At 48.6% G+C, this 17,527-nt stretch overlaps 8 protein-coding genes across 8 annotated transcripts; 3 read left to right on the top strand and 5 right to left on the bottom strand.

Moving 5' to 3' along the window:
* Nucleotides 1–44: 44 nt before the first annotated feature.
* On the bottom strand, nt 45–781 carry BDV37DRAFT_220220 (glutaredoxin family protein). The gene has a single exon (XM_032080154.1). It carries the CDS (start codon nt 621–623, stop codon nt 291–293), a length of 333 nt encoding a protein of 110 aa, XP_031937202.1. The 5' UTR covers nt 624–781; the 3' UTR covers nt 45–290.
* Nucleotide 782: 1 nt separating this feature from the next.
* Nucleotides 783–2,399, top strand: BDV37DRAFT_220111 (HSP20-like chaperone). The gene is made up of 3 exons (XM_032080150.1): nt 783–1,093; nt 1,204–1,738; nt 1,820–2,399. The coding sequence occupies exons 1-3, from the start codon at nt 991–993 to the stop codon at nt 2,130–2,132; spliced, it is 951 nt and encodes a 316-aa protein (XP_031937201.1). The 5' UTR covers nt 783–990; the 3' UTR covers nt 2,133–2,399.
* A 1,553-nt stretch (nt 2,400–3,952) lies between these two features.
* On the top strand, nt 3,953–6,038 carry BDV37DRAFT_259316 (putative ethanolamine kinase). The gene is made up of 6 exons (XM_032083125.1): nt 3,953–3,990; nt 4,106–4,353; nt 4,427–4,538; nt 4,611–5,062; nt 5,130–5,479; nt 5,534–6,038. Exons 2-6 carry the CDS (start codon nt 4,168–4,170, stop codon nt 5,706–5,708), a joined length of 1,275 nt encoding a protein of 424 aa, XP_031937200.1. The 5' UTR covers nt 3,953–3,990; nt 4,106–4,167; the 3' UTR covers nt 5,709–6,038.
* BDV37DRAFT_259311 (uncharacterized protein) lies at nt 6,019–6,433 on the bottom strand. The gene is made up of 2 exons (XM_032083124.1): nt 6,303–6,433; nt 6,019–6,240 (listed from the first exon to the last, which is right to left on the bottom strand). Exons 1-2 carry the CDS (start codon nt 6,406–6,408, stop codon nt 6,125–6,127), a joined length of 222 nt encoding a protein of 73 aa, XP_031937199.1. The 5' UTR covers nt 6,409–6,433; the 3' UTR covers nt 6,019–6,124.
* Nucleotides 6,434–7,351: 918 nt separating this feature from the next.
* Nucleotides 7,352–10,802, bottom strand: BDV37DRAFT_287197 (uncharacterized protein; the record flags this gene model as incomplete). Its single annotated transcript, XM_032088070.1, has 4 exons — nt 7,352–9,161; nt 9,214–9,817; nt 9,876–10,524; nt 10,584–10,802. The coding sequence occupies 4 exons, from the start codon at nt 10,800–10,802 to the stop codon at nt 7,352–7,354; spliced, it is 3,282 nt and encodes a 1,093-aa protein (XP_031937198.1).
* Nucleotides 10,803–11,347: 545 nt separating this feature from the next.
* BDV37DRAFT_259307 (sugar phosphate isomerase/epimerase family protein) lies at nt 11,348–13,330 on the bottom strand. Its single transcript, XM_032083123.1, has one exon. The coding sequence runs from the start codon at nt 12,821–12,823 to the stop codon at nt 11,723–11,725; it is 1,101 nt and encodes a 366-aa protein (XP_031937197.1). The 5' UTR covers nt 12,824–13,330; the 3' UTR covers nt 11,348–11,722.
* On the top strand, nt 13,152–14,703 carry BDV37DRAFT_220059 (Gfo/Idh/MocA family protein). Its single transcript, XM_032080148.1, has one exon. The coding sequence runs from the start codon at nt 13,481–13,483 to the stop codon at nt 14,576–14,578; it is 1,098 nt and encodes a 365-aa protein (XP_031937196.1). The 5' UTR covers nt 13,152–13,480; the 3' UTR covers nt 14,579–14,703.
* On the bottom strand, nt 14,704–16,851 carry BDV37DRAFT_220052 (sugar porter family MFS transporter). The gene is made up of 3 exons (XM_032080147.1): nt 16,041–16,851; nt 15,264–15,977; nt 14,704–15,192 (listed from the first exon to the last, which is right to left on the bottom strand). The coding sequence occupies exons 1-3, from the start codon at nt 16,575–16,577 to the stop codon at nt 14,830–14,832; spliced, it is 1,614 nt and encodes a 537-aa protein (XP_031937195.1). The 5' UTR covers nt 16,578–16,851; the 3' UTR covers nt 14,704–14,829.
* Between the last annotated feature and the right edge of the window lie 676 nt (nt 16,852–17,527).

The following is a 17,527-nucleotide window of genomic DNA, read 5'->3' as shown; positions in this document are numbered from 1 at the left end:
GTGCGCCGACATTGGCGTGCAACATCTTCCCAGTCACTGGAGAAAGGCGAAGTGAGTCAATGACGGGATCGACCGGAATTATCATGGGGTTTGGATACATTGAGGAAGCTAACGATCCTTTGCTCATGATTTTCAGGGCTGAGGCAAGGGATCCCTCGGAAACGTATTCCGGACGTCACAAGGGGGAACGACTCCTCATACCTCGCCCGAAATGCTGTGGAATATTTGGAATGGAGGGCATATGAGGTTGGATTGAGATATGACTCCATTAGCTATATGCGGTCTAGATTTCACGATTTCGCCTTCTCGGCCTCGTCGACCAACGTTTCGACGTCTTGCTCAGTGAACCGATGGAACAGTTTCTTTGGATCCGAGAGATCGGCTTCTCCGTTTTCCAATTGACCCTTGACCGACTGGACGTGTAAGACGGGGACGTCGAACTCATAAACATCCTTCCAGGGCTTGTTGGTAGGGACCATGATATCCAATTCGGAGTATTCGAAGGGCCGCCGCTTGTGTAATTGAGTTACGGCGTGTTTTGCCGTGTCGCACAGTCCGCAGCCGACACGAGTGAAGAGGGTCACACGAACTGCCTGGGAGAAACGGGCGGCGGTAGGGAACATGGTGAGAGATTTTTTTTCTTAAATATAATATTTTTAAAAAGAAAAAAATAAAATAAAATAAACGAATGGCGCTTGAAAGGCTAACAAGGTTGTGGTGGTTGAAGGCCGCGAACGGGCAATGATGTAGTATAGAGTTAGTTAACTGATCATGCTCTCCACGCCGATAGAATGGAACCTTCGAGCTTCTCCAGACTAAGCCCCTTCGGGCCACTTTGGGCGGCAGCTGCGGCGGCAGTATTTCTGCATGCGATTTGCCCCCGCCAGCCAAGTTCTTGTCTCATAGACTGAAGCGATTTCTACTGTTGCTCGTCTACTATACATCTTGTTGGGACGAGAAGTGCATTGTCCCCTCCTGATCCAAAAAAAAATGTCCAAGTGCGTCCACAAGGGTTGCGGGAAGGTCTTCACCGATCCCGAAGAGCCATGCGTCTATCATCCTGGACCACCGGTCTTTCATGAGGGTCAAAAGGGTAAGTTTAAGGACCTTGGTGTCTACGGTGGCCCCTGGGATTCGTTACATGACGCCGCCGTCCTTCCCTGCGGTGCGATCCACCAACGTTAACCATCCCGTTATCTACAGGCTGGAAATGCTGCAAGCCCCGCGTCCTCACCTTCGATGAATTCCTCGAAATCCCACCTTGTACCACCGGCAAGCATTCGACTGTAGACGATACCCCAGTCGAACCCCCCAAGAACACAGAATCCGCTGCTGCTGAACTAGTCGCACCCCAGCCGGTAACTGCGCCTGTCGCAGATAGCGGGGTACCACGGCCGACATACTCGCCCGCCATTGCCCCTCCGTCGAACGCAGCGACGCCCGCCCCCGAAGAATCAGAGTCCGACGATCCGTCTCTTGAGATCCCAGCGAACGCCACATGCCGTCGCAAGGGATGCGGTGCGAACTACAACTCGTCCGTGTCGCGGGAGGAGGAGAAATGTGTCCATCACCCTGGACAGCCGATTTTCCACGAGGGTAGCAAGGGATGGTCATGCTGCAAGAAGAGGGTTCTGGATTTTGACGATTTCCTGAAGATCGAAGGCTGCAAGGAGAAAAAGAAGCATCTTTTTGTCGGACAGGGCAAGCCAGCTGGTGAGGAGAAGGTGGAGAGTGTCAGGTGAGTGAACCCTACCTTTCGTCCTACGAATGGCGGTACGTCTTTGGGGAACCTTGTCTTAACCTCCTCTGCCTTGTACAGAAACGACTTCTACCAAACCCCACACTCGGTCAATGTCTCGCTGTACCTGAAGAAGATCGACAAGAACCAGGCTAAGGTCGAGTTCTCTGAGCAGTCGATCGATCTGGATCTCCCCACTACCGATAACAAGCGGTACAAAGATACATACCAGCTGTTTGCGCCGATTGATCCCGCAAAATGCCAATTCAAGGTGTTGGGTACTAAACTGGAATTGATGCTGGTAAAGGGTGACGGGACCAGCTGGCCAGTCTTGCGGAGTGATGATAAATGGAGTGGAGAGAGGATCCAAATTGGACAGGCCGGACGGGTCTGAGGTTACTATATAGCATAAATGAGACACGGAAAACACATATATTGCACTAACACGGTTGAAACATGGTGTCTGCTAAGCTTCAGAGGCGTACATTCACTCATATCGCCAAGACATAGCACTAGTCTGGGAGGGTTATATTGGCATATGACCTGCTATGCTGATCGCTCTTCAGCACATCATTGGGGCTGGAGTGCGCTGGTATGTTCGTTTGAGCATGGAAGTCGACACCGCTTCTTGTTTGGGAAAAGCATAGGCTATTGAAGTGAGAGTGAAAGCCATAAGAGTTTCACAATGCAACACTCATTTGACAAAGCATCCTGGCTTAACGTGTCCAATGTCCGGATAATGCATAGCAGATTTGCGCACGTGCTCGAGACATAAAACATCTACAGGGCATGTTCTCATGACGTTCTATCATGGAGGCTATGGATGCTACCTTGTAGCACATTTGATAACGAACAAGTATATCGGGCATAGCCAATGACAGACGTAGTCAAACAATCAGCAGGCCAAATACTCATCCATGACGATACTTCAATCGGGGCAAGCTTCCAACCATTGCGGAGTTGAAATAGCCAGGTACACGTGGTATGCTTGAAGATTGATACGCCAGGTACACATCCGATTCAAGCGTCCAGCATATAAACCCCGAGAGCAAGAAGTTCCCTGCTCAGCAGCACGGCTACAAGACGGATATGTGAATATCCCACTATGATTTGACATCACAGTACAGATATTATTTATATAATTGGAATTTCGCGCCTCCTCCACAGCTCAAGCGCCTGGGGCTCTTATCTTGCGAAAAGAATCCCTAGCTAAGCCATAATTTGGAAGGGAAAAAGGAAAACGCATTACTCTCCGAAGCCGGGAACGGAAGGAAACCCATCGAGCAAAATCCCACACGGATAACCCTCAGCATGTCATACATTGTATGAAGCTCCGGTATTGATTTACATATGGTCAATGTAAACCTCTACTGATGATGAAGAAAAAAAAAGAAAAGAAAAAAGAAGTAAAAAGTCGCGGCGCCAACGAAGCCCTTTTGTAGGCCGCCGGGAGTGGAGCCACTAGCACACCTTTGGGACTAGCTACTTACCGAGAGCAGTAGCTCTTAGGGCTTAGGGTCTGTAGGTCATGTGAGATTATGTGGCACGTGTGCACCTAATGCCTCAGGCGGATGCCAAGCGTCGGCGGTCACATGGTTGAGAATCACATGCAAAGTGGTTGAGTGAGCGGTGACCAAAGGGGTTAGAGTAATACGGTCGTTGTACTCCCCGTACCTTACACGATAACACGGCTTCCATACCTGTCAACCCTCCCTTACTTTAACTTCCTCCTTTTAACGGGCAAGGAATGCGAACCATATTCTCCGGGAGCGCTGATCATAGGCCAGTTTTGAGTGCTGACAATCGCTGGTGTTACCCCACAGAAAAATCACATAGGGCGATCGAGTTGAATAATCATAGGTGCATACGTAGTCTTCGTCCCTGGAAAATTTCGTCATGGGGAGCGAGTGAAGGAGGGCAATTTCGTTTACAGCCTGGTAAGGAAACGAGGGGGCAACGGTGCTTGTTGCCTGAGGGGCCTCAGGCTGCCTAGCTTCCAATCATGGCCATGCAAGCACGAGACCAATATTCTTCGTCTCCTCCTCCTCCTCCTCTCACTTCGGCTTAATACTTCTCCCCCTTTTTCCTTCTGGCTTGTGTTCCCTGAGTATTGATTGCCGGTCAATTTAGTACTCGTTGAAATTACGTATATCGTTATCGTTTGCGATCCTTATCGCTCAACTAATAATAGGGGAAGTCATCATAGAACGGACCAAAAAAAAAAAAAAAAAAGTGGCACAGGCGCCGTCCAGGTTAGTTTATACTCCATTGCTTTGTACTTTTCCCTCCTTTCACCTCATTGTTACTGTCGCTGCGCACAACTTAAAATACCTTTCTTGCGAGATTTGCTGACATTCTGAAAACTAGTACTGTTGTAGTTGACCGCTTCTCCATACGGCATCTCGCCCCTCACCCCTTAATAAACGTCCATGATGGGTTCGACATCTGAGCCAAACGGTTGTCCTCTCACAGCGCTGCGCTACATTGCACAGTCATACAATCATGCCGACTCGGAAGCGTCTGCGCTGAGGTTGGTGTTGACCTTAAACCCTCACTGGGATGGTCCGGGCAACAAGATCGAGTTCGTGCGCTTCACGGACGGTATCACTAATACTGTGTGTTCCGAGCCTGCTATACAGGAGCAGATAGAGACCAACCTATCAAATCCATGGACTAACTGGCTCCCAGCTTCTCAAAATTATAAATCGCAAGCCTGGCTTGACCGAAGAACAAATAGACAACGAAGCTGTACTGATGAGAGCGTACGGTAACCACACAGAGATTCTTATAGACCGCGAAAGTAAGACAGACTCGGGACATACGCCCTTTCTCCTTCTTGCCCATTGCGACAATGCTGAGTAGATGTCTATAGGAGAAATGAAGTCCCACGCCCTACTTGCCCGCTACGGCCTAGCCCCTTCACTTTTGGCTCGCTTCCAGAACGGCCTGCTCTATAGGTTCATTCGTGGACGGCCCGCCACTCATGAAGATCTGGTGACGCCGTCCATTTGGCGTGGCGTTGCTAGACGGCTTGGACAATGGCATGCGGTCCTTCCCGTTCGCGGAGCTGCTGCCCCTGTCCAGTCTGAAGTGGAAAATGCTTTTCTGAACTCAGTAGATGTCCATCCGTCCAAGCAGGACATTGACTTCCCTCTGATCAAGCCAAGACAATCGGGGCCCAACATGTGGGCGGTTCTCCAGAAATGGATCCTTGCCCTACCTTCTGCGACGGACGAGCAGCGCAAGCGCAGACTCGGCCTTCAGAAAGAGCTTGAATGGGCTGTCAATGAACTGGACGACGGTAAGGGCATCGGCGAAGACGGGGTACGTAGATATCACATTTCACTCTTGTGCCATAAGGATTCCGGCCAGCAATTAACCCCCTCGGTAGTTGGTGTTTGCCCACTGCGACCTTCTCTGCGCCAATGTCATAGCTGTACCATCCGCAGATACTCCTGTCACATCTGCGGGTGAGCCCACAGCGACTGTGCAGTTTATCGACTATGAATATGCCACTCCATCCCCAGCTGCGTTCGACATCGCCAACCATTTCGCTGAATGGGGTGGCTATGACTGTGACTACAACATGATGCCCACATGTGCCGTTCGGCGCCAGTTCTTGACGGAGTATGTCAGGAGCTACACCCAGCACAAAGGCCTCCCTGAGTTGTCTCAGAAGGAGATCATCGATCGACTCTATGAGGATGTTGATCGCTTCCGCGGCATCCCCGGATTATACTGGTTCGTTCTTCCTTTCAATTCCAGTATCCATGGCCCAGTGCTAATATTATACAGGGGTATCTGGGCCCTCATCCAAGCCCAAATCTCGCAAATCGACTTCGATTATGCATCATATGCCGAAACCCGCCTTGGCGAATACTATGCCTGGCGTCGCGAGCTCGACGGCAGCCGCGCCCAAGCCGGCGAAGAAATGCCCCTCCGTGAGCGTCGATGGGCTCAAGAAGTTTAAGCCAACCTCTCTATCTACCAACCTAACAGAACCTCACATCTTACATCATCAGCGCATATAGATTCTACCTTCTTGACCACAAGCATGCTTGCATGAAATTAGGGGACTTTTTTTGCTGTCATTTGGTCGGGGTTTCAACATTATTCCCTAGAGCACGTGGCAGGCAGCAGCGACAAAAGGACACAAAACCAGGACAGGGATGCATTTCAGGGAATAAAGCAATGTATACAAAAGGACGGCATGGAAAGGGCTTTGTCTTCAACGACTGTACTGGTGTTCTTGGGACTTTTCATGGGCGTGTTCGTGGGCTTTTTTTTTTTTTTTCTCTCACTTTTCCTCTACTTCTTCTTTCCTTTCTTGAGGTATGGGTTTAATCGTGTTCGTGTTCGTGTTCATGTCTATAGCATTGACAGAAATTAAGTATTGTAATTTTCTGGGTTCCAAGGGATCTGTTTTTCTATCGTAGCTGATTGCACGTCTATATAAACAAGGTGTGCTTGGTTCGAGATCTGTAGTATTGTTATCTGTAGATCTTAGCAATGGTAGTTAGTCAAATGAGAAGCAGAATAAAGTAGAGTGATGGCTGGTATGTACCTGTTAAGGTCTGGCTTTCTACCGGATAGTATTTATATAGACATATCTCGGGAAGCAGAGGAACTAGCAACAGCACATAAAAAGATAGACCAGGGAGTACAAGCATCTCTTGATTACTTGGGCTAGTGCTGTTGATTTGATTTTAGTAGTAGTAGTAGTAGTAGTAGTAGTAGTAGTAGGTAGTGGAGTAAGAAAAAAAAGTAAATGTCTCGAACGTATCGGAGAAGGACACATGATACAAGTGTGGCGGCCATACACAGCAATCACATGGCCACTAGCTGAATCTGGCCTGGGTTCAAGAGGGGCTAACATTGAATATTCTATCTGACTGGATTATAATATGAATCCTTGAGTACTGTCGTCCCAAGAACTAAATTTTCCCTGGGGCGTAGCTACCATGGGGTGTACAATTCGCTTTATATATATATAGAGCCGGGGGGATCTATGAGGGAAAGGCTAAAGGTAATCTATTGCAGCCCTCTTGAACACACGACATCGTTGAGTCCATATGCAAAACCGACCCGAGGTCTTCCTTTCTCAGATACGCTGTGTTTGATATCTAAGCACTGTGTCAATTGGAAACAGCTCCAGACAGGGCTATATGTGTGTACCCGGGATATAAGAAGTCCCGGTGTCTTTCTTGAAGATTGATATGTAGGGCTGAATAACGAGTAACAACAGTATCAAGAACCTTTCTATTCAAATTGTTCAAGTGCTGGCTGAACACCTATGAAAATATATAAAAAAGGTTGGTTTTAGGCAAGGACGACGATATATTCTTAGTTTCGCGTAAGAGTATGGCCAAATATTCCTTCAAAGATGTCATTCAGTATTTCGCATGCAAAAGAGCAATTAAAGCTGTTAGATATATCGTAGAACGATGAAGGAAACCTTTCGGGAAGAGATTTGCTGAATCGCTTGAAAATACGTCTGAGAGAGCGGTATAACGCCCTCATTCATGTGACCATATGCGAGTATTGAGGATACTATACATGATATCGTGGCTCTTGGGCAGTGGCTCACTATCCTCAACATTTGAGAACTTCAAATCATGTCGACTTTCTGTCCTTGTACTTGCCAGCCTCCAAGCTGATATACTCGAGATTTCTCTGATTCTTCCTGATGGCCGCCCCCAACAGCATCTCGTAAAGCTCTGGACGAGTTCGCGCTTGTGCTGCTTCTAGAATATTACTGTAAAGACCTGAGGCAAGATTCTGGTTCACATCGGCACCTGCATCCAACAATAGTTGTACTATCTCCTTATCAGCGCCCTTCTTGGCTACCGCTGCTGCAAGGGCACTGCCATAGAGCCCCGTGGTGAGTTTTTGATTGACATTGGCGCCTGCATCGAGTAGAAGTTTCACGCTGTATTTTGCTTGACTATACGCTGCTGCCGCAAGTGCGCTACCGTATAGACCAGAAGTAAGCACCTGGTTGACGTCTGCTCCTGCATCTAGTAGGAGCGAGATATTTGCGGGGCTACCGAATGCTGCTGCTGCTAGTGCACTGCCATATTTTCCCCAAATGAGCCTTTGATTGGCGTCTGCCCCTGAGGCAAGTAATAGCTTTATTGTCTCATGACTTATGGGTGTTGAAGCTGCAGCAGCAAGGGCACTGCCGTAATTCCCACTCGTAAGGGCTTGGTTGACGTTAGCTCCTGCACGGAGCAGTAAATGAATACTTGTATTGTCGTACCATCCGGCTCCACGAGTAGCAGCAGCAGCAAGAGCACTGCCGAATATTCCACAATCGAGCTCTTGATTGATATCTGCTCCCGAGTCTAACAGCAGCTGGGCGGCCTTTCTCCCTTCTGGGTTTGCAACTGATGCCACCAGCGCACTGCCGTAAATTCCCCCGGCGTGTCTCTGGTTTATCTGAGCTCCTGCGCTTAGTAGTAGCTTGATGATTTCTCGATTGCCAGTTGATGCGGCAGCACCGAGAGCGGTCCCACTACAGAGCAACCCATCAAGCTGTCTATTGACGTCTTCTCCAAGTGACAATAGCTTTTGAACAGCATGTTCATTCTCGCTGAATATCGTTAGTACTAGAAGCGAGTTGGCAGCTTTGTTGGTTTGCTTAGGGTCTATGCGTTCGGCTTCCCACCATGTAAGCGGGACACGGTGAAGGCCGAATCGGCAAACTGCTAACACAGGATTAGAGAAAGGCTTTAGATCTTCAATGGGGAAACCTGGCAAGTGTTCGCAACGTTCACACCAGGACCTATAGGCGGGCCCACTTTCCTCGACACGACCGAGGAACCTCTCAACAAGCTGCGACAGCCGAGGATCAATCTTTTCACCTGTATTCCTGATATAGTGCTCGTATATCCTTATGTGCACAAACCAATGCTGCGCTGCATAAGGGAGAAAGTTGTCAACCATAGTCGAATACTTGGAACATTCTTGTGGCGATTGACTGCTTGCGACTAGCAAATGTGTCAGGCATATCTTTGCAGCATTGGCATGACATATGCCAATGCCCCAAAGATTTTCAAAGTAATCATTCACAGAGAGATGAGAGGGTCGACAAAACTGCTGGGAATCCATGACAAGGAGACTAGAGCATGACTCAAGGATGAATTGGATGTCCACATATGGGGTTATCAAAGTGTCAGTCTGGGGATCCTGGCATGCAAGGAAAACGAGGGCATCTGTCGTTAGAGGTTTCTCTGAACATAAAACCCACTGTAGGGCTCTCGCCACGATCTTAAACTTGCTTCCCGTGGACCCTAGAATTCGCTGGTAGATCTCGTTGTATGCGTATCGTAGGTTAGCTGGTAAGCATCCCAGACGCTCACGAATATCGCTTTCTAGATCTAGGGATAAAAGTTCCGTAACTTGTAAGGCTGCCCATTGAAACCTCGACTCATGTTATTTCATACTCAGCACCGCGTGATGGGCAGAACACTTACATGCCCTGGCTCTTATCTAGAAGGATACGGACAATGTCATGTTTCAGTTCAGAAGAAATAGGGTTAGCCCGTTTCTTCTCATCTTCATCTATCTTCTGTGAGACAAATTTCGCAATGTCATTCTGATTATCTGTTGCATCAATGCCAACATTGGCATTAGTTTCGAGCCGGCTTGCTATGACTTCGTCCCGTCTGCTGGAGATGAATATTTTCAAATTTTGTATCTGGTCGACAAGTCGGCAGAAATAGTTGATAAGGCCTTGCCTCGAGCCTTCTTCACTTTCGTCCAAGGCATCTAACACTAATATTGTCTTCGGATATGTGGAAATCAACTGAGTTAGGAGCGCTTCGCTCTCTTCAAGGCTTAAGTCCTTCGACAGGAAGCCTCTTTGTCGCCTATCGTCGTAGATTTGGAGAAGACTATCATGGATTACGGTTTGATCATCCGCGATCGAAAGCTGCTTGACAAAGTTGCAAAGAATCTCTTTTGGCTTCCGACGACGTTCTTCATTGCGATTGCAGTAAAAATATACCAACTTCTGCCCCTGAACATGCAGAAACTCATCAACAACTCGGGAGACAAGCTTCGTTTTCCCTGCGCCGGCTACGGAAAGATGGGTATGAGCTCGACGAGTTTGATAATATCATCCTGGAAGACTCACGTATACCATGTAACCAAAATATCATTGAGTCCTTAGAAAGCTGCCAATCTTGAAACTCCCGTTGCTTAAAGAGCCACCCACCAGTACCTCCTGTACGGCCAGCCCTCGCCACTGTGTGGTGATCCTCATATGGAATGTTTGATATCCACCTAAGGACGTCACCTCGCTTTTCATTTTCAAGAAACAGCCATATGCTTTGGACCCTGTTATTAGCATCTCTAAGCTCATTTTCAAGGGCCTTTACTCGCTCAATGTCTTCGAGCATGCGCTTTAAGCTTTTATATTGGTCGGTGGAACTAACTCGACCGAGGAGACTATAACATCGCTCACAGTTTTGAGCCGCGTAGTCGATGCGTGGAACGATCGCTTCAAAGCGTGCGTTATAATCGTTAATGCAATCGAGGGTGCAAAACGCCGTCGAAATAGTTGTATACCTGTTTCCCTCATACGCCCGGATTGCAATCAGTAGAAACTGCAGGATTAGGGCATAGAGTTCAATGACCGTGGCTTCTAAATTAAGATATGCATGCTCCATCTCTGGATCGTGGGGATATAGAAGTTCGTAGACCTTACACAGATCAATGAAGTAGAAAACTTTGTCAAGCCCTACTAGGAGGGAACCCATAGTTTCGCGATCGGCTGTCGCTGCCTATGAAGATATTGGACATCAAAAGCTATTTTAACCTCCGTTACAGAGGGCGGTCCTACCTGTAGCAACATCCTGATCCATGCCCATGGCAATTGCGCATGTATTGGGTCTGTATTGACAGCAATATCGCCAATAGCCTTCAACCTTTCTAGCCATGCGATGACCTTGTCTGCAATATGGCTCAAGCGGAAAGTGTTGCCTTGAAAACTGACATCCCACCTTCTACTTTCACACAGTTCCCGTTTCTGCCTGACTTCTTCCAGCAGTAAGACTGACATATCGCTAACGGCACATGAAGTTGATTGTATTGTAGTATGTTTTTGTATTATCACCTGGTCTTCCATAGAAAGCCTCTGAAGCGCCTTCTGCCAGAAGTCCACTACTGGAGAAGTAGATGAATCACTTGGTGTATCCGGTGGTAATGTCGTACTGCATCGTCTCTTTTGTAAATGCTTGGCTGAATTTGTCGGTGGCCCTGAGCCCCGACACAGTGAGACTGGTGAGTGGAATATGCGCTTGAGTCGGCCCTTCATCTTTGATCTCACATATAATATCCAGATATGATTTTCGGGATTTCCCAGTATGGGGAACTAACAGGCTTCAAATATTGAAGCTAGGAAGGCTGAAATTACTCAGCCAAAAGTGCGGCGCAGTACATTCTATTTAGCATCCATAAGTGTAATTTCGTTTGACCTTGCGACTTAAGGATCGTATCTTCTTGTGTGCAGGTGTTTCAATCAACTATTTATCGCTTGCTCCTTGTTGCTAGGCTTGCGCGAAGTGTGACTAGATAAAGTGAAATCATGTGAGCGTTAACCACCTCGTGACCAGCAGGCAAGTTCACCAGAGAAATTGAACTCGAGCGTGACAGTCTCACGTAAGTCATGTCGAATTCAAGCAGTTTGCGTTGGGAAGATATTATTTTGGAAGCTGAGAATTACACTCTCCCGCGTTTATCAGGAGAATATATGGCAACATGAGCAGTTATTGACAGGAGGCCTGCTAACTGTTTCCATTCGGGTATTTCTATCATAATGTACAATCATTACAGGCCATAAGGCCAGGAAGAAACAACTTAGAGGACATACGCTGTGAAGATGCCATGAGAGGACAGATATGCCAAATAATTAAACCCGTTAAAACCAACGCCTGAAGTGGAAGAAAGAAAGAAAAAAGCTTAAAGAAGCCGAAAGCGATGCTAAAGACGATGCTGCACAGGCAAAGCGGAAGTCGATGGTGAAACTGTACCGTCAAGACCATACACCGAGGAAGCATCGCCGGTATTCAGCTTCAAGGCAGCAACTAGTTTCTTCCACGACTCGAAACCTCTTTTGGCGTGATTGCGAGGCGTAGATGGATCAGGATCAGCCAGGCTTCTGTTGAACAATTCCAGGGAAACCCAGCCCTCGAAGCCGATATCAAAGAAGGCTTTAGCGACATCCAAGACGGGCAAGTATCCACCACGGTCCTCTTCGAAGGCAAACAGGCGTGCGTTACGCGACCAGTTCATGCGGGCGGGCTGACCCTTGACATAGAATGGGTGAGATTCGTCCAAAGGAGCACTTAGGCGTTCACCATCGACGATTTGAACATAGAAAACCTTTGAAAGGTCGATGCGAGATCGCAGGCGTGCTATAGACGCTTGGAGTTCGACATCCGCATTAGGTGTCTTCCCTGTGGGAGATGTGGGATCGGCATACACCCTTCCGGCGATATTGAAGGTGTCAAGACAAACTCCAAAGTTTGGACGGTTGACCCGCTCTACAACTTCATAGGAGTCTTCCCATTTGTTGATGTGATTACCCCATGCTAGGGCTTCGTAGACGAAACGGAAAGGGGGAGACTGCTGAAGGCCAAGATCGGCGATCTCCTGAAGATCTGAGACAATGATGGACATGTCACCTGTGGTCCGGGGCTGGCCGGTCTCAGCATCTGCGGGGAGGAAGTTAGATGGAATCTGGATGAGATCTGTGTCCAGAATGCGTGCGAGCTCAAACCACTTGGGAAGTTTTTCAGTGAGGAGACGCTCATGCTCAGTGCGGTCCAGAAGTCCCTCGTAGTGCCAAAAGGGCTGCAGACAGATGATAGAGAGGTCCAGCGAAACACAAAGCTGGCGTACATGGTGAGCAGCAGAAATATGATCTCCATCATAAAGCAACTTCGCCAAGTGGTCAAGATCGTCAAAAAACAGCTCAATACCCTTGTAACCGAATTGGGAGGCCTGGTGCAGCTTGGTTGGCAGATCATGGATCCCCGGGCGCCCCAGGGACATGGAACCAATTCCGAGACGGTTAGGCATTGTGAAAAGCAGTTGCTGTAATAATAGGAGACACAGAGAAAGAAGGAAGCAGTAGATGAAGAGAGCAGTAGAGTAGTTATAAGAGAAGGATGTGGCCGCGATCCCAATTCACTTAGAGGTGAGAACAAAGTATGAAACTGTTAAAGACACGCTAACTGCCGCGTCATTTAATGTCTCGTGTTCAGTTGACGTAGGTATTAATCACAGCATCCCATAGCACACTTGATCTCTCCCTGCGCGCTGGTCTTTGTGTTATTAATAAATACATTTTAATTTCACCCTGCCCTGGAAGAACGATTCACAAGGCCATTCTTGTGCTTGTATTATGGAAGATAACTCTCCCAATGCAGTAGGGCCGGGGTTCCACCGCAGGAAACACTAAGAGAAGAACCGCCGGCAAAGCGCTTTCCCCGCCGCATTTAACCGGCTGTGAGCTCTGTAACCCCCAAACCAATTGCGACGAGTAGATTAAGGTCTCTCCTCGGCAATGAAGCTTCGCTTGGCCTTGAATTTATCCCCAAATCGGATGATGTGGTCCGATGAGTAGACTATCTTCTGTTCAACAAAAGTGTCATATACATTTGTTTTCTTCCCCCCTATTTGCTTCTTGACCCCAATACATCTCTCAAGTGATTCCTCCAACAGCACCAGCAAAAAATGGTTCTACGAATTGTCATCGTCGGCGCAGGGCTTATTGGACCTCGACATGCCAAATCTGTTATCTCCAATCCAGACACAGAGCTCGTAGCGCTCATTGATCCAATTCCCAATGCTGCCAGGGTAGCGCAGGAGCTACAAACGAGCTACTATCCAACTGTCGAAGCCATGATGCAGGCCATTCCCAAGCCTGATGCAGCCATCGTTTGCACGCCCAACCACACCCACGTCCCCGTCTCACGAGAGCTCCTAGCCAGTGGCGTCCACGTCCTAGTTGAGAAACCAGTCAGTGACAGCATTGACAATGGCCTGGCACTGCTACAGTTTGCGCAGCGGCCAGAGAACGCCCACCTCAAGCTGTTGGTAGGACACCACCGTCGGTTCAACCCGTACGTCCTGAAGACCAAGAAGATGGTGGATGCCGGATCTCTGGGCCAGGTTATCGCCATTAACGGCCTGTGGACATTGTTCAAACCGGAACAATACTTTGCGCCTCCAGGTGATTGGCGTCGTGCTCGGTCATCGGGTGGTGTGGTTCCGATCAACCTTGTGCATGATATTGACATTATGCATTACCTGTTCGGCCCGATTGTGCGCGTTCACGCTGAGAAGACCCTCTCGCAGCGCCCTAACCCCCCTCACGAGGCCGAGGAGGGTGCTGCACTGACGCTTCGGTTCGCTTCAGGCGTTGTCGGTACATTCCTTGTCTGCGATGCTACGCCATCTCCACATAACTTTGAGGCTGGGACCGGCGAGAATCCGCTCATTCCCAAGTGTTCTTCTGGCGCAGACTTTTACCGCATCTTTGGTTCTGATGCCTCTCTCAGTGTCCCAGATATGACGCGCTGGAGTTACGATGGCCGCCCGGACAAGAGCTGGAACCAACCATTGACGGTCGAGAAGTTTGACGTGGAAGAAGCGACTCCGTTCGATTTGCAGCTTGCCCATTTCGTCGATGTCATCCAAGGCAAAGCCGAGCCCAGTTGCTCCGGTAAGGAAGGCCTAAGGGCCTTACTTGTGTGCCAAGCTGTACAAAAGGCACTCGAAACCGGACAGACAATCGAACTAGATCAGACCGTTCTTGAAGGAAGCCGCTAATTGATGAGTGATTTGAAGGCCATGGGGTTGAAACAGTCTGAAAGAAGAGGACAGAAAGACAGCAAGTCCAGGTAGGGTATAGCTAGGTTTATATAATAAATGATTATCACAGGGTTTCCAACAGAGCTCATTCGCATTGGGAATGTGGGCCATCAGATAGCATTCGGCTTCATCATCATGCCTAGCTGTTGGAGTTCATAATTATCACACAAGACACAGAAAATTGCAACATTCAAGATCAAAAATCAACATCAAGCATCCACGACCTCCACCTGTTTATCGGTGCTCTTCGCAAAGCCGGAATCCTCCAAGTCATGACGGAACCGTTCCTCGTCTTCCCGAATTTGGGTGAGGAGGGCCCCGTGAGCACGCCAAACCGGCTTAGTCTCGAAAAGTCTGTCCATGCTCTCTAACGGGATACCCTTCGTCTCTGGAATTAGGAAGAACACAAAGATGATGGACAGAATCATGAGAGATGCGAAAAAGAAGTACACTCCATAATCCATCTTCGCAAACATCTGTGGAGTGAATCGGGAAATGAGGAAGTTCCAGAGCCAGTTGGATCCCGCCGCGCAGGCTTGCGCAAGCGATCGGATATTGGGATCAAACATTTCCTAAAAGACGAAGCTATTAGAGAAGAATGTACTAATATATGGCATTCACAGAAGCCGGGGGACAAGCTTACCGAGTTAATAACCCATGGGGTACCGTTCCAAGAAGGGGTATAAAACACAGTCCACAGGTAGAAGAAGAACATAGCAGCAATGCCACCGCCATCCATCTCCTTGTTCTCTCGTTCTGAGGGTCTGGCGATCTTGATATACGCCCCGACGATCCACAAACAGACCGAGCCACCGGCGGCACCGATGAGGAGGAGCAGACGCCGTCCCACATGGTCAATCAGCCAAAGAAGCCAGATAAATGTCACCACGGTCTTCACGACACCGAAGATACCCGTGGTGAACAAGCTTGTGTTCGAACCTGTCACACCAATGCTCTTGAAAACGGTAGGACTATAATAGTTGATGGCGTTGATACCTGAACCATTCTGCCAAAAGAACAGCATGCTACCAAGGAAGAGACGATACAGTATCTTCTTGTTCGTCCAAGCTGCAACGAACGGCTTCCAGAAACCCAGACCAATAGTAGAACGCTGGTGTTCAAGGGCCTGGTCAATGGCACCGATCTCCTCAATCATGTAGACATGGTCTTCTGAGAGTTGACGAATCCAGCAGAGGTTTTTGATTGCCTCCTCTCGACGGCCCCGCAGGAATAGCCAACGCGGAGACTCTTTCAAAAAAAGGGCACCAATAAGAAGAAGGCCCGATGGGATCAGCTGGACGGCGAATGGGATGATCCACTGCTTATGACTCGGGGCTAACGTCTCATCAACGCCGTACTACCAGATAAGGTTAGCTGTGTCGATAGTTTGTAGGAAGTATAACAAATAGGAAGCACCTACACAGATCCAAAAGCCTACAAGACCACCAATTTGCCACCCTAGTTCGTAAACTCCAACCAACCGTCCTCTGATCGCCGGTGGAGATAACTCGGAGATATAAATAGGAGTGATATTCGAGCCAGCTCCCACTCCCAAGCCAGCGAGCACTCGACCACCGTAAAGTAAGCCAAATCCACGGTCGCCATTGACACCAAGCATTAGGCCAGCACCCAGTGTGAATATTAAAGCAGAGCACATCAGGCCCCATTTTCGGCCCCAAAAATGGCCAATAGGGTAGGCGAAAAATGCACCAAAGAATGCACCTGCCTGGTAGAGAGACACAATGTTCGAGCTCACTAGGTTTTGGCTCGCGGGAGACATGGACTCCCAATCAAACTCATCCTTGAATGACTGGAGAGATATAGTCGTACCAATGAAGGCACTGTCATATCCAATCATACAAGATGTGCATGAGGCAACGGCTGCAAGGAGGTAGATCTTCCAGTTGTACACCTCCTTGGGAGTTGGTCTATCCTCGACTAGAGAGAGGATAGACATGATGACAGTGTGATCACTCTCAAGGGAATGACCAGAGGCTCTGTCAACAACTTAAGTCAGGTACACTGGGATTGAGGTGGCGTAAATGTAAAATTAAGAAACAAGTTTGATGAGAAAGATGAGAAAGAAGTGCCGCGCGTCAGGGGTCTAGATACTTATACTCTATTCCCACGCTAGACGACAACGCCTCTGTTTAAGGAACGTGGAACGAAAATCCGGGGTGCGAGCTGAAAGGAGCCTGGGGTTGCGGAGATAAATTGTTTTTCCACAGCCTGCTAAGCTGTCGGCGGCAAAACGAATCGAATTCTATAGGGCACGTGGAGGAAAGTATTTGTTTCTCCTCGTAACCTCTTGCCCAGACGCTTTTAAACTTTGTTGTACTACGAGGGAGCCAAGCCAGAATGACTCTACCAGTCGCAATAAAATCTCTGCCATTGTTGTTGGCACGCTCGCTCCGATTCCGCTCAAGTGGGTGTGGGACTCAGACGGCAATGCTGGCGAGCATTTGTGGGGAAGCCAAGGACTCCAAGAACTATAAACGACCTTAGTCACTTAGTGTACTCGAGGAAAGGGAACCCCAGACTGGATATGGCTAGTAGGGGGGCCACCCCGGGCTTCCCCCAAGAAGGACTCTGGAGTACATTGACCATCCAGGTGAAGTAAACGGCCAAGAGCCATTGGCTAGATGCCGTCGGTGGCTGGGGAAAGGACTTCGCCGGGAAAGATTCTCTACCAAAGGTATTCCCCATGGGGGTCTGTGTCGCCACTGGACTCTTGGACGACAAGATTAAGCGAGACGAGCTCACCCTAAGCGCGGGAAAAGCGTTCTCCCCGGCAATTGTTCTGTAGAAAGTTAGATTTAGGTTAAAGTTGGACGGTGCTTCTGGGCATCCCACTGAAATCCATCTTCAGTGACGGTTGGCTGCATATAATGTACCAAGACAGATCAC

Source organism: Aspergillus pseudonomiae (assembly GCF_009193645.1).
Source record: "Aspergillus pseudonomiae strain CBS 119388 unplaced genomic scaffold BDV37scaffold_88, whole genome shotgun sequence".
Classification (NCBI taxonomy): Eukaryota; Fungi; Ascomycota; class Eurotiomycetes; order Eurotiales; family Aspergillaceae; genus Aspergillus; species Aspergillus pseudonomiae.
The sequence above is the reverse complement of the archived record's forward strand: the minus strand, read 5'-3'. Positions and strand labels throughout refer to the sequence as shown.